The sequence below is a fragment of the Hippocampus comes genome, unplaced genomic scaffold, assembly GCF_001891065.2.
Source record: "Hippocampus comes isolate QL1 unplaced genomic scaffold, H_comes_QL1_v1.1 scaffold94, whole genome shotgun sequence".
Classification (NCBI taxonomy): Eukaryota; Metazoa; Chordata; class Actinopteri; order Syngnathiformes; family Syngnathidae; genus Hippocampus; species Hippocampus comes.
In genome coordinates, this window is record NW_017806059.1 from 3,397,405 (window position 1) to 3,413,380 (window position 15,976).

Sequence of the window (15,976 nt, forward strand, 5' to 3'; positions counted from 1 at the left end):
AATAACATTAACCAGTTTGAACATTAAATATCTATATCCCCCTATAGCCTGCCCATGGCAATAGGTGTGCCTACCTCCTGTAGTTGACCTTTTAAACATTTATTATAGCAAAAATAAACCAAGGCATCATTCATGTGCCAATGCTATAAATGTCACCTCTACATGTTGCAGGCAGCTGGCTCCACTGGCGGTTAGCCTGGCACTGGGCTGAAGAAGGCCCCTCCAGGCTATAGCCTTTATTACAGGAGAAACGCACCACATCGTTGTAGTTATAGCCCTCGCCGATGGTGCGCCCGTAGATGGGGCTGCCGGGATGGCCGCACGTGACAGCTGGTATTGACAAATATCATCCAGGGACATGAGTGGAAGGTGGAGGAAGAAAGAGAAAGGGAAGAGGGGGAGTGTTGGGGAGAAAACGAGTGGAGGGAGAGCAATTAATTAAGAGGTGATCGTCGGGAGTGGTGGGGGGGGGGGGCTGACACTTATATATCATAAAGGAATACCATTACCATAAAATTACCTTCAAATCACAGCAGGGGAAATGAAGGATAATAATGAGATGTGTTCATGGGGGGAAGTAAAATGTGTCTTTCAGTTAGTCAATAGGTGAGGGTCAGATTATCAGGACAAGACTGCCACTTGTAATACTCCAAAAAATATGACATTGACAATGTTTCTCATATTTTTGTCAGCAACAACATCCGTTCACTTTACATCATAACATTGGACAGCTGCTTCTTATGTTCACATACGCCGGTAGATTATTTTGGATTGTGTGACTCAATTCTTCAAGTAAAAGCATTTTTTACGGTAAGTGTTCATTTTCTTTTAACACGGGCACAAATACATCACAAAACAATCCGCACAAGGCCCCATGTAATTCATCAGCCACTGGACTGCCAGAAGTACTAAGTACTTACGGATACACACTGGGAGTTGTCCAGACCAGTTGTGGTCCTGTTGGCAGATCCGTACTGAGGAGCCAATGAGCCTAAATCCAGAGTTGCACTGGTAAACCACAGTGTCTCGATAACCGAAGTTCTCACCGATCACCTGCCCATTCACTATCTGCTCAGGAATGCCACAATGACCAGCTGGAGGAAGAAGATGAAAGGAACATTAAAATCTAGGTATTGTACGTATCTAATTGCTGCTGCAAAACTCCTGAAGATGATAAGCAACTTTGATCATATTATACCAATACTCGCCAACTTGCAGTGGCAATTTTAAGGTACTGTTACCTAATCATAAAATTTCCACCACCTGGCAGCTTCCACTCTCCCTGATTTAGTGGGACGCTATGTCTTAGTACCTTTGTGTGCAACACAGTGGTCTTTTGATGATTCTCAGAGCTGAAAAATAGCCCGCAGGTTGTAGAGTGTTCTCTATTCGTGCTCCAGTATTCCGGAATGTCCTACCTGAGAAAACTATATCCGCTACCTCGGTAGATTTATTTAAATCTAAACTTAATACTTGTTGCATTTAGTGAAACCACCTATAGGCTTGTTTTACCTCCGTTTTTCTTTTCTCCTGTCCCCTCCTCCCCTGCTTGGAGAAGGAGCAGTATGGATTCTGCACCGACCCACCGGGACAAGAGCTGAAGTGGGCCACTTTCCCATAGACATTACTACAAAGACTTCGGCATCGACCGATTGGGCCAAGTTCTGAGGAGGATCCACTTCTCCAAAGGTGTCTTCATCTATTATATGCAAAGCTTCATCTATGAAATGGACTCTCATGTTGTCCTACTGTATCACACCGCAGAATGTGTTTGCAATAAATGTTGCCCTCTCAGCATCCATTGCAGCCTTGTCAACCTTGAAGGGGGATTGCCTCCATCTGTCATCCATTCTTGAGGTTTCCTCTTTTTTTAGATTGAGGATTTTGCTAGTATTTGTCAACTGTGGGCTTGCGAAGCCCTTTGAGACTCTTGTGATGAACGGTTTCGCTCCTATTCAACTGAGCTGCGAACAATAGCGAGTGTTTTCAAAGGTAGTGAATGTTGCGCTCTTGTCAGTGGTCGCAAATGTTCGCCAAATGGTTGCCAGACATTCGTCAACGTTTTGTTTGTGTGTGTGTGTGTGTGTGTGTGGGGGGGGGGGGTTGTTGCAATGTGCAAAATTCCCTTGGGACAAGAAAATTATGGGTGAACATCTGGCGAATGATTGTCCAACATTTGCGACCCAGAATGAATCCTGACAAACCCTGATGAGAATGCAACATTTGCTACCGTGGAAAACATTCATAATTGTTCTCAGCTTGGTGAGATAGGAGCTTAAACAAAGAAACAAACTTGACATCCTGCAGATAAACTCCCGCCTTCCAATTAATGGATGTTAAGCACACTGATGTCTTACTGCTGTTTTTCAAACCCTGTGCCATTGTCAGGTCTGCCGCGGGAAAATATCCAATTTATATGCCTATGCGGTCTATCACCCAGAAAGTAATCGTGTAGTACCCTCCCATACCGCTAGGGAGCAGCAACAGCTAGCCAATTGCCTTGTGTTTCGACCACTAGAGACAAGTGAATTTGTGCCCCGTAAATGCAGGACGACAGTGAAACAATAAATATGAAAGATTATCAAATACCTTTTTCTTTGTGTTCATTTGATTCCAATTCAAGCTTTTATAACATCATTCTTCACTGTTAAAAATGGTAATAGTAACAATATAACACGGTAATTGTTAAAATAAGCGTTTTTTTTTTTTTTTCACATTTTCAGCTCGTGGTGTACTGCGAGATTTTTTCAATGAAAGAAGTGTGCCTTGGCTCAAAAAAGTTTACAAAACACTGTCTTACTGAATATCTAATGTTATTATCAAGGGTCTTCCGAACTCAAGGTAAACACTGGATTTGGATTTGCTGATTGAGTGCATTTCTTCCTATGGATCTTTCTCAGTTTAAATACAGTGAAACTCCTCTACAACGAAATCATGTTTGCAGCAAGAAATTTTCAGGGGACTTTTCACTACAGCAAATTTTATCTCAGATATAAATACACACACACACACACACACACACACACACACACACACACACACACACACACACACAAAAAATGTATATGGGTATGTTTATTTATATTCCAATAGTGCATAAGTATGAGCAAACACTTATTTTACACTTCATGTAGCCAGCGTAGAAAGAAAAAAAACGGGAAAGAAATTGCAAAATTTACGATCAGCATTCACTGACATCAATTTCTTGTTTTTACTTTGCTTCCTCCATCTTTCATTTTGATCACTTTTACCCTGTCTTCAAGCATCAGAGCTCTTCTTAACTCCTTGGCATGCAAAGGTCCATTTTGGAGCCATTTTAGCAATGCAACGTTCGTGCTGCATCTGAAACTAACAATAACAAATGCTTCCTGTACTAATGCGCATGTGTAAACCAGTGTGGTGGTTGCTGTTGCCATTTTGGAGCGAAGCAGTAGGAGTCGCTGTGGCAGGCTGAGGTCGGATTAGACTTTTGCAGAAGGCTTGTTTTCGTTGTGGTGAACCTCATTGCGAGGCAAGGGCAGAGAAAAAGGTTTCGTATAACGAAACGGGGACTTTTCGTTGTAGGGGGAGCAGAAAAGTGGGAATGCATGAAGGTGTTTTTCACACAAGGGGGTATTTTGGGCCATGTAGGTTTCGTTGTCGAGGAGTTTCACTGCAGTCTACATTTTCATGTTTGGTCATAATTCATGTTTTTCTTTCTTTGTTTAAAACAGCAATCATGATGTGACCTATTTTTTGGGCACCTATAACTAGACACACACACACACACACACACACACACACACACACACACACACACACACACACACACAAACAAAAAAAGAAAACACATTTGTCTTCAATGGGGGGGGCACAAAAATGTTTTTCTTAATTTTGTGTCAAAATACCGTTTACTGTATGAATGTATGTACTTTGGGAGAGCAGTTCTGAGGTGACAGTGGTTAAAATGTTACTTTGGGAGCAGCGCATCATCTGTGTTTATCAATGACATCATGCACCAAGCGCTCAAGTACATTGCTGCCGGCTCTTTTGTGTGCAGTCCTGTCGCAGCTCCCGTGGAAAGTTTATCTCAACAGTGAGCATGAACACAGCATTTAAGTACTATCCTAGATGCATTTTACCTTCAATACAATTCACCGGGCAGCGGTTCCCCTGTTGTTTGGCTCAGTGAGTTTGTCAGAATGAAACTGGCTAGTTAGGTTAGCTTCGCCCTGCCGGAACCTGTCATGTTGCAGGACACCAGCTAATTATCAGGTCCGAGCTGGCCGGACTAGTAAACAGCAGTTCCGGTCAGGTTTTTTTTTTTAAAGATATTCACACCAGTTTTATATTGTACGTTTACTTTGATTAAAAGCACAGAACTCCAGCTCCACATCACAGTAGCAAGATAAACAAAAACATGTTTCTGTTGAGAACACATCGCAAACATGACCAACATGCAACACACTATTACAAGACAAACATGTTTATCGTAGAGCAGTGTTTTTAGATGTTTAAAAACATTTGAAACACTATGAAAGTGTTTCATGATTATATTTTATACTAATAATATAGGCCAGGGGTGGCCAACCCGTGGCTCGCGAGCCGCATGCTTCAATGCGGCTCCTGGGCTTTCACATGACAAGCGTCGGCAGTGGCGATGCCATTCAAACGAAGGTGCTAACTACACAGAACGCACAACATCAGCCTATCATCAATCCCGTTAATTGATTGACATAGAGGGCAACCAATCAGATGACTGTATCACTGCTCATGAGCAAACAACGGCACTGAGCGCTAAGCTAGTCAGCGAATTACCTCTGATTTTAAGGCAGGAGTGCCCAATATGTTGATCAGAACCGACCGGGAGCCAGCGAACTGGTCCCAAGTCGACCACAAGGGGTGGGAGGAGGAAATGGGTAGGGAAAAAAAAGATTTGTTTGTTTGTATCTTTAGCTTTCATTTATTTCCGGCCCGTTCCAACTGTTGCTCATCATGGTGTGCGTGCATATGTGCTGGAGTGCAATGGTGGGCACCCGCGTGAGTGCGTGCATGCGAGCGTGCGTATTTGTGTGCGTGTGTGTGTATGTTTGCATGTGCGCGATCAGGTCGTTCGTGAGAAGTTGGTCGCTTCAAAAGTCGATCTTTGGCCAAAAACGTATGTGTGTGGGTGTGTGTGTGTGTGTGTGTGTGTGTGTGTGCGTGTGTGCGTGTGTGTGTGGGAGGGCTTGTTTCTTAAAAAGGTTTATAAATGTGCTCAATAACATTATTATTAGGTGACCATGTTGATTTTCCACATGTTACCCAGAACAGGAGAAAATTGGACATATTTCATAATCAACTATTAGCCACTAGCATTTGGAAAGTAAGTTAAAAAAAAAAAAAAAAAAAAAAAGCTGTTTCTGTCTTATTCTGGCCAAGTCGTCCCAGCTGCTTTTGCCCCAAAATATGACTTTGGTTTTGAAGTTTTTCAGAACACTTACCCAGGCAATAAGTCTCTGTTCCACTCCAAAGTCCGGACAGGAGACACTCTCTAACAATCGATCCAGTTAAAACATAGCCAAGGTTGCAGCTGAAAATGGCTGATGCTCCAAAGGTAATCTGGGTCCCAATTTTCTTCCCATTCGGTGGAATGGGCAGGTCGCCACATGAAATAACTGCAAGAGATAAAAAGAAAGAAGATGGAGGGGATGGGTTGCAGGGGAATAAAATACCAGGAGGGTGCAGGACTGTGTTTTACACGGACCACAATACTGCAACAACCGACCACCTTCCAATCAAAAACAACACGATTGTGATGTTTATGTATGTGTTACCTTTAGTATTATATAACTGATGCACTCAAGACATTATTTTGTATTGGAGAGAGATTAATTCCGAAACATGTTCATTTGTCTGAAGCTTGGAGCACAGCCTACATGCTCCTGCTCTGTAAAATGCGGTGAATAAAGTCTAGTCAGTGTTTTTGAATTGTGTATTGCAACATTCGGGTTATTGTTGGCACACTGCAATACATGGAAACAGAACAAGAACTTGTGTGAAAAAGCAAGACGTTCAGATTTTATTTATTTATTCATTTCCCGGTCCAAATATTGAGCAGTAATTTCAAAACATTTTACTACCCCCAGACAAAGGTAGACTTCACAAGGACTATAATGATGGCGTTTACCCATGTGCCAGAAAAGTACAGTAAAAAAAAAACATCTCATCTCTTTTATAAAAATATCTAAACCGGGCTTTGGCACAACCGTCAAAAGTACAAAAGTGAGTCTCTGAATTGATGTCGAATAACACATGGATTCTCTCAGGCTTATAATGAAACAGAAGCCAAGCGAGACACTCGAAGTAGGGTTGATATTAGTTTACAAACTCATCCATTCTATTCTACAAAACTCAGCATGCAGTGTTTAATGCCTTGCACTTAGTGTATCTTCTCAAAAATATTATACTTTAGTGTTGCATCTCCTTATATTGTATTGGATTAAAAAAAAAAAAATAATAATAATAATAATAATAATACTAACAAAAACAACTCACTTCTGCATCGGGGCCTTTCATTTCTCCAACTCCAAACCCCATTCGCTAGGCACTGGATGTGAGCAGGACCAACACGGAAGTATCCCGGGTTGCAGGTGAAGATTATTTTTGTGCCATATTCATAGGACGACCCATTGACGATACTCCATTTTCCATGGTCCAGCGAAAAGGAGCTGAGACTGGGGCACATCATAACTGAGCCAAAGCGAAGTGAAACAGAAAGACGACATTTGAATGATTCCGATGTACTGACATCTGCTGGCATTTGCTCTGTCACTGCTCATAAACAGAGGAGAACTCAAACTTATTTTGGAAACGACTTTGTTCAAAGTATAATGTAAATGCAACTCATTCATTTATTTTAACCGATGGGCATGAACCCGTGAAGCTGTTTGTCAGTTGGTACATTATAAAACCAAATGAGTCGAACCAAAGTCAGCTGTACCTTTTTTCTTTCTCTGTAACACACATACAGAATAAACACAAGTCCCAGTGGGAAGCAATGTGGCCAATCCTGCCTTCCTCTGACTTTTCAACCCTGCTGAGTACTTAGTCAGCACTCCTACTCTGCTAAATAAGATAAGATAAGATAAGATAAGATAACCTTTATTTGTCCCACACTGGGGAAATCTGCAGTCTACAGCAGCAACATTGGGGGTGGGGGGAACAAAGTGTTTCATTGCACAAAATAAATGTTTCAGAAAAGAACTGTACACAGTTCAATATAAGTGCAATATAAAATATAGCATTCGCAATATATTTGTAGAATAAATATAATAAATTAGCAATAGCATAGAAAACACAGCTTAAGGTGTAAATAAATATAGAAATAAAACTAATACATTTAAAAAAGCATTGATCAACTTGGTTTTGTTGTGTTTCCGTGCGTCACCAGCAGGAGAAAAACAGCAAAAGCAAAACAAAACAGCCAAGATTCAACCTGTCAACCAATCGATCACTGGTCTACCAATTGAACCAAAGCCACTCAGCAAAAACTTGATGTTGTTGCCCTGCTGGTAGCTGGTGACACCAGGAAGACTCCATCTGGTCACCAGCTATCACCAGTTCCTGGCTGGGCCCCAGCAACAGGCTGGTCCTGATGGGATGCTGTGAATGAGTTCATCGAGCGGGTTGCCCAAGTGGCCGAAGGTTCGGCTATTCAAATCTTGTCTGTTTTGTTTTGCCATCTTACATTAACACTCACAAAGCACGCCTGACCTGAATACATGTATTTATTTATTTTATTTTTTTGTCTCTATGCCAGCAATGCCTCAGGATGTGGCGTACGGTTATACCAATAATTCTGTAATGCACATTTCATCGGTAGGAATGAGATTATAAATTGTAAATTTAAAAAGGTACCATGTCGACAAGTGCTACGGAAAGATTTATCTGCATGATATTGTCGGAACAGCAAACAGCAAAGCCCATCAGCACAAAATTCCCTGCAAATTGTAAACCAAACCTCTGGAAATCACAATTATAGTGAGATAATATATTCTGAATGGTCAATGCAAACAGTAAAAATGCATCTCGGGTTGATCGGAGACGAAATTTTCCATGTATTTGAATGTGAGTTTGAATTGTCATTTGTCTATTTGCGTCCTGTGGTTGACTGGCGACCGGTCAAGAGTGTACCCCACCATTTGCCCAATTAGGCTCAAATTGCAGCTCACTCGTGACCTTGATGAGGACAGACAATTTCAAAAAATGTTGACTGACTGGGGGAATGGATTAATTAACTCTCAGGCATCCCTAACGGTGACTGAGCACAATATTTTTTTCTTCATATTAAAAGAGTCCCAATGTAAAAAAATAAGACTGTTTTCAGACAGAGACCGTATTTTGACAGTTCACAACTGAACAGGATTTTGTTGGATGTGTATCCAAGGAGCGATTTCAAACTTGAATCATCTCCCCACAAGTGAACTTCTTGACATCACTGTCGCCCTTTCTTTGTATCTCTCTGCCTCCTCCTCCATATGTTTTTTTTTGTACTCACGGATGCATCCGGGTATCTTGTTGTGGTTGCTCCAGGTACCGTCTGGCTGGCAGACTGTTGTCGTTAACTCTTTGGAGGAAAGCCGGTAACCACTGTCGCAAAAGTAGGTCACTCGTGTGCCAACGGAATAATCGGCAGCGAGAACACCTCCATTCACGGGCGCGCTGGGCACACCACATGACACAGCTGGGGGACACGAGAAGACATTTATTGACGACCATTTATTGACATTTATGACACAGACGCACAGTCGAGATGGATTCTGCAGAGAGGAAGAATCTCTGTGTGGAAGTAAGTCTCGCTTTGATTTGTTAGGTGAAATGAAACCCAAATCCTGAAACGCAAGCACCTTTGTGGGTAATTAATATTTGATATTAAGACAAACCACAATTAAAAATCAAGAACAGAGGTTATTGGATACTCCATTTATCTTTCATACGGTTATGAATACAGATGAAAGAAAAAAAAGTAAATTAAACTCTTGCAGAGTTCTGACCAATGAAATAAAACATTTTGGTTTTGGACATCCTTAAATAGAACCAGCACAGGGAAAGCCAATGGTCTAATAACAGACACATTTCAATTTTTACGGAGATTATACAGACAATTAAGACCATTCAGACATATAGGACACATAAAGGAATCTGAGAATGGGAAAAATGTTTTGACGGGTATTACACTTTCAATCCCTGAAGGAGTCGGCGTTAACAAAGTATCGGTTGCAAATCTGGAACGATGCTTTTTGTCAGTAAACAATAAAATAAATCGGGGGATTATGGCTCTTTAAACATCGGTCAAAATAATTGTCCAAATGGCCGGCCGGGTTTTACATTTACAGTATGTGCTCTCACCCATTGCAGCCATTCTACACAAGTAATCCTGGTCTCATAATTTCTTACATTCTTTCTTACACTTAAATATATACCATAAGCTTGTATCCTGGAAAATATAAATATAAATAAAATTATATATATGTATATGTTCTCCCCGGGTCTGCGTGGGTGTTCTCCGGGTCCTCTGGTTTCCTCCCACATTCCAAAAACATGCATGGCAGGCTGATTGAACACTCCAAATTGTCCCTAAGTGTGAGTGTGAGCGCGAATGGTTGTTCGTCTACATGTGCCCTGCGATTGGCTGGCAACTGGTTCGGGGTGTCCCCTGCCTGCTGCCCGAAGACAGCTAGGATCGGCTCCAGCACCCTCGTGACCCTTGTGAGGATAAAGCGGATCAGAAAATGGATGGATGGATGGATTTTCAGTTAAAAAAAATATTTTGCATGTTGCAGTGCATTTAATTCATGAAATTTTAAGAACATTCAGATGTATGTTTGTGTTTCCCAGTCATTGAATGTGTGTCATATGTTACATATTTGTGAATATTTATGTTGCACTCGGTTTTTGATGCATTATCATTTTGGGCGGGACGGGGGTCGACTGCTGAGCATGTCTGCCTCCCAATTAAGAGGTGCAGGGTTCGGTTCCGAGCTCAGGACTTCCTGTGTGGAGTTTGCATGTTCTTTAAAAAAAAAAAAAAAAAAATTGACCGTGAACTTCAACGAACTTGTTGTTTTGTTGAGCATTGGTGTGGTTGTAATAAATGTTATGCAATATCATGCTTAACCTGTCGTAACGTTCCATATCCATTCTCTGTGATAAGCTCCTTTCTTTTGTCTTTTCATGTATTTCGTATGTGTAGTAAAATATATTTTAAATTGTATCTTTCCATGATGCCTTTCATGCACGAACAACTCGCCCACTCACCACACAGCTGTCAATTTGTGGCCCTACTTACTCTGAATGTGGGCCAAAGTGATGAAAAGTACTTTCACCAAATACAAATCTAGGGTTTGAAAGTCTTTTGTTATTCGATCCAACTCAGACAGATGGGACAAGAGGAAACAGTGCAAGAAAACCAACATCTGCCTAGCCACACTGGAAGAGTTATTTATCCAAACAAGCAGACAATAAAACGGAGCAGCAATGGTCACTGCATACTGAGAGGCATCCAGAGGTACATCTGCCAATATGGCCCGCAGCCACTACATTGCCCTTCACGACCCCAGAGAGAATCAATCAACATCCATTTGACACCGGCTTGCTCACAATTTAACACATACTGATTACAAGCCTGAAAACTGTTCGAAATGCCAATTTGTGGATGGGGGGCTGCATTTGTTACCAAAAAAAAGTCATAAAATGAAACGACACGGGGCATTTTAGATTATTAGAAAAAACAACAACTCCTATTTACTGACATTACCTGTACTCTGATAGATGCATACTATAGCATACAGATAGAATGGATCGTAAGGGAATAAAAGGGGAGACGTTATAATTTCATCTCTTTCATCCAGAAGAAACCAGATGGACAATGTTGGCATGAATATATTACATGATTTGCGGCCTTTAGGTTGTGTGTTTTAGACAAGCTGTGTGCAATTATTACACTGCTGAAATATATCCCAGCTGCAAAGTGTTTTTCGCTCAAATTAAAGTCCAGCACATACTATGCCATGAAAAGTATTTGTTCTCTTCTCAAATTCTTACTCTTTGTTTTCCCACTTTAATGTTGAAGATGATCAAAAGTAGTAAATATCAGGAAGAGAAAACCGAAATAAAGAGCAGTTTTAAATGGTGATATTACTGTATGGCTGTACAGATTCTGCTCCGATTGATGTGGACGTGCGGAAGCAGAGTTGTGTTGAGAACATGGATAAATACCTGCAGCTAACTCTACAACAGAACCCCCCCTACCCCCCAAAGAAAGAAAAAAAAAAAGATGACCAAGTCCCATCATTATCCTTGATCGATACGCATGCACGCACGCACGCACACACACACACACACACACACACACACACACACACACACACACACACACACACACACACACACACACACACACACACTTTCAATTGTAACGGAGTGATGTATCAAGGTTATTAAATGATGACGGAAGTGACGCAAAAGCGCACAGTGTGGCAGCTCCTTCCCACTGTAGCTTCAGGCAGAGCTACGAGGAAGTCACATTGATGAGTTACATCTCGTTGATGGTCTGGATTAATTAACAATTCTTTATGAATTGTTTTTTTTTCTCTTTCTACTGTGTGCTGTGCTCAAGTAGTTCCCTGAATTGTTACTAGGCCGCCTTGCTTTCTGTGTTGTTATTAAAGTGACGTTTTGTCGATTGAAAGTTTTTACACGTTGAGTTGATTCGCAAATGTTTGTTTGTTGCGCAATCATTGTCCGAGACTGAATACAGCTTTACCATTGCTCCCACCATACTGTGTTGAAGGTAATGTTTGTTTCTTTTCAGTTTTGCTGTACGAAATTGTTCATGTTTATTTTTCATTCAGTTGCTCGTATCATTATTGCGAACCCGCAGTTCGTCGCGGACGCTATTCTTGTTTGCTACGCAGCCGTTTCTGTTGCTTGTGATGTGTTCAATGACATCTCTTAAAAGGGAACGAATGTGTTCTGTTTTTCTTTTTCTGTGTATAGTTCCAATATGATCACACTTGTGTGTATATATATATATTTCTTTTTTTTCATTTTAATAGAGACAATTTTTTGTTAGAGGGCAGAGCTAGGAGGAAATTACATTGTAATTGTTCGAGGCTGAATGCGGCTTCACCATGGTTCCCGCCATTCTGTGTTGCAGTGTTGAATTAAAAGAACAGCCGCAATCCAACTAAATGTCAGTGCACTTGAAGCAACAGTGACGTGGAGCTGCAGACTGCCACACTATGTTCATGAAAACTTAATGAAAACTTCATGCATATGTCATGCATCTGTGCAGCATTTATCTTGAAATAAACTGTTATTTTGCAATCAAAGTGACCTTTTTTTGTGTTATTTTGTTATGTAGGAGAGCATTGTTTAGATATTTGAGGAATCAGAAATGAAAAAAAAATTGCATCAAAGTTAAAGCTCTGCTTGAAATGCATCTTTTCACAAAAAAAGAAGCTGTTTCTCAGAAATGTTCTTGGAACTGAGTATTTTAAAGAAATTTAACAATGTTCAACTGTTGTTTATGAAAGAATGGTAAGAGGTAGAAATGTACTTTTTTGTTCCGAGTGAAAGAAGAGAGTAAACATTTTCTTTTGGTAGGTTCCATGTTTTCAATTTTCTGGAGGCCTTCAAAAATGACTCAAAATGGTCAAAAAATGGTTGGCAGCGGCTCTCCCAGTTTGAGAAAAATGGCTGGCATTCAATGAGTTAAAGTGGGGAACCGATGCAAAAAATAAGAATTTGAGAGGGGAGCAAATACTTTTTTGCAGCACTGTACATACTCAAGTAATGTAGTCACTATACTGTACAGTATATTACACGTTACATATCCATAAATATCTAGTTCATTGAATGTATTTTTTCACTTGCTGCTGTTTGCTGGACTGAGAGTGTGTGCCTGGACTCGTGCATGCAACCAGGGAAATATAATTGCAGGCATTCACATGCCCACATCAAATGACCCAATTAGTTGAATGGACAATAGCAGTAGTAGACTGTGCATGCTAATGGCTAGTTACCCAATGTCATATGAAGAGATGGATATTGTCAGAATATGGGTGAATGGATTCTTGTTTCCTTTCCAGCAGACAACACTGCTTCGCAATAAAATCAACAGATTCAGCCCTGAGATTTTGCAGTGCCTCGCGAGCGTGTTGTGTAGAAGCTAAAGGAACTAGTGTGAAGCTGGAAATAAAAGGCTGCCTGTGGTAAATTAGCTCACCTTGACAGGCGGGAATTGGCGCGTCCCAAGTGTAGTAGCCATAGGCGGTCTTCTTGCATACAGCTGTCCCCTTTCCGATCAGCTTGTATCCCCTGTCACAGGCCCAGCGCACTGTGCTGTTCACATGACCCCCAGTTTGACTGACCACAAAACCATGTTGTGGAGAGTCAGGGGTGCTGCAGTACAGTGCTGTAGAGAATTAAAAAAATCAAATGTTGGGGAATGACAAGGAAAAGGAAAGGAGGAGAATGGTTGAGAATGAAATGAAGGAGGGAAGACAGAGGAGACAAGCAGGCAAAGAAAAAAACAAAACAAAAAAATCCCAAAACAACTAAGTCTATTTAGATAAGAGTTCTAATGTGTAAAAGCCAATCAAGTCAAAGGTGAGTGTCCTTTACAAAATGTATCACACTGACTTGCTTTCATTATAATGCTTGTGTATAAAATATAATGGAGACATAACATGAAAAGTGAATCTCTTTTGCATCTTTTTCCATTATTATTGATGCATTTCAAATGGAAGAGGAGCCCCAATTGCTTTAGCATTACCTGTGTTATTAAGCAGACAATTAAGAATGGAAAGCTTTTTGAAATGGAGTGCAAAACAACACGCAGGCTGCCTGAAATGTTATTCTCTTTTTCATTGGTTTTTAGATTGTAAAAACAGTGGCTATTGTTGGCCATTTTAGTTTCTCTGGAACGAAAATTACCCGGAAACCCAGAACAACATTATATCTTGTAACGACAAGAGAATATGTGGCATCTAACGTCATACATATGAAATGCAGAGTACATTGCTGTGTGTGTATGTATGTATATATATATATATATATATATATATATATAGACTGACTCTTCATGGTAATATACAAATAGTCACATTGTAAACCCATGGAATTTTAGTATGTTATTGTTGTTTGGAGATGTAATATACATACATGTTGCTATTTAAAAGAGAAAATAATCATAAACTGGATACATACTTTGATACTCACCCACATATCTGATGTGGAAGCCTCGTCGGTTGGTGCCGTGGTCAGATGACCAGCGCAGCAGGAGCTGATGGCCAGTGGTGGTCAGATTGAATGGCGTCTCAATGTCACCACTGAGTGATGCCAGGCTCTGGCTGTAAATGTTTGGACCTTGGGAAAAAGAGAGGAAGAGGCTCAAGAAGATGTTCTGAATTAAACCTTTTGGGACGTCAAATAACTACTGCACTTATATATGGGACCAAATGGTAATATGACTTTGTGTGTGTGTGTGTGTGTGTGTGTGTGTGTGTGTGTGTGTGTGTGTGTGTGTGTGTGTGTGTTTTATCTGATGGCAACACTTTGCCCTGAGGAACATAATGAGCGAACTGCTGGAACTGCTGAAACTGAAATCCAGCCTCAAGAACGGACCATGTTCGGTGGGGATATTCAATGTACTCTGAACTCTGTAAACCCACCATCAAATATTTCCAAAATGTCAAACTCCTTTTCCGTCTGGAAGAGTTCAAAATGCAGCGAAATGTTGTAACCCTTCTCCACATTTATCAGCCAGGAGCACATCTGGAGGTTGGGGTAATTTTCAGGGTAGCCTGGGCTCAGAATTACCCCCGTTGAATCAAAACGGACCTCGTGAGCAGGACATTGGACTAAAACAAATCAAAAACAAGACAGCGTTAGAGCAAGATTGATTGAGAGAAGCACATAAGAGAAAGTAAATGCATGGTTGTGTGAAAGAGTAAGACTACACGGAACACGGAGGTAAGAAGTACTTTTTGAAGTGACATCAGTGGGGTGCAAAGCACAGTGGATGCCCAGGGTGACCAGACATTTTTGACGACAGTGATGATTAATTTCATTGTTTGGTTTTGGAAATAAACTAACATTCAAATTAAAAAAATACTACATTTATCCAGTGATCATTTTACAGTTTGAGCCCTGCGAGTCCCAGGGACTCGCTAATCAGAAAGGTAGGAGTCCCATTATGCATTTCGAGAGTCCCCAATTTCTAATTCTGAAAAATTGAATAAGTAGACCATACTTATTTAATTTTATATGATAATAACACAAACAACAACAATATACATCGATAATAGGTTTATTTCTTATAAACAAATGCTGAAAAAATTTTAATAATTCAGCCAAACAAGATTTGCTGAGAATAGGTTCTTATTTCATCCCATGTTTTTGAGTTCCTATCTCCGCAATAAACTTTCGCAACACTTGTTCGCAACACTTGTTTTAATGTCACACAACTTGGCAATCGTCTGCTTTCTACAAGGTGAGGGCCGATCTGGCCAATCTCGTCTCGCGAGAATGGAAATCTCGTCACATGAGATTACTTAACGCGAGATCAAAACAACAATGGCGGTGATAGTCAAACTGCGATCGTTGCTGGAAAAAAAGATTTACTGTAGTTTTTTTGGGGCTTTTTTTTTTGACTGAGAAATTTCCTTGCGTCCCAAAAACACACATTATTCGGAACTGTGCATCTGGCGGGAAAATTATGCGTCTAGGATGCGGTACGTAGAGGTAACGAGATGGCTGTTTATCTACAGGTCAATCAAGGAAGAAAATAAGCATAAACAGAAATTTAAAATATGGGAAAGGCAAAGCACATGCTCGAAACGGGGTTGGAAGATGTGTGTGTATATATATATATATTTGAAATGAAATGAAGGAGGGAAGACAGGGGAGACAAGCAGGCAAAGAAAAAAAAAGAAAATCCCATATATATATA

At 40.6% G+C, this 15,976-nt stretch overlaps 1 protein-coding gene across 1 annotated transcript in view; it reads right to left on the reverse strand.

Moving 5' to 3' along the window:
- The window catches only part of LOC109529648 (CUB and sushi domain-containing protein 3-like), a 447,797-nt gene that overhangs the window by 127,689 nt on the left and 304,132 nt on the right, over window positions 1-15,976 (reverse strand). The window contains exons 47-54 of the mRNA XM_019893029.1: window positions 14,697-14,885; window positions 14,245-14,391; window positions 13,250-13,438; window positions 8,519-8,704; window positions 6,517-6,711; window positions 5,463-5,636; window positions 921-1,094; window positions 157-330 (exon numbers count right to left, since the gene is read on the reverse strand). Of these exons, the coding sequence (XP_019748588.1) occupies window positions 157-330; window positions 921-1,094; window positions 5,463-5,636; window positions 6,517-6,711; window positions 8,519-8,704; window positions 13,250-13,438; window positions 14,245-14,391; window positions 14,697-14,885 (1,428 nt within the window). The remainder of the gene's footprint in view (window positions 1-156; window positions 331-920; window positions 1,095-5,462; window positions 5,637-6,516; window positions 6,712-8,518; window positions 8,705-13,249; window positions 13,439-14,244; window positions 14,392-14,696; window positions 14,886-15,976) is intronic.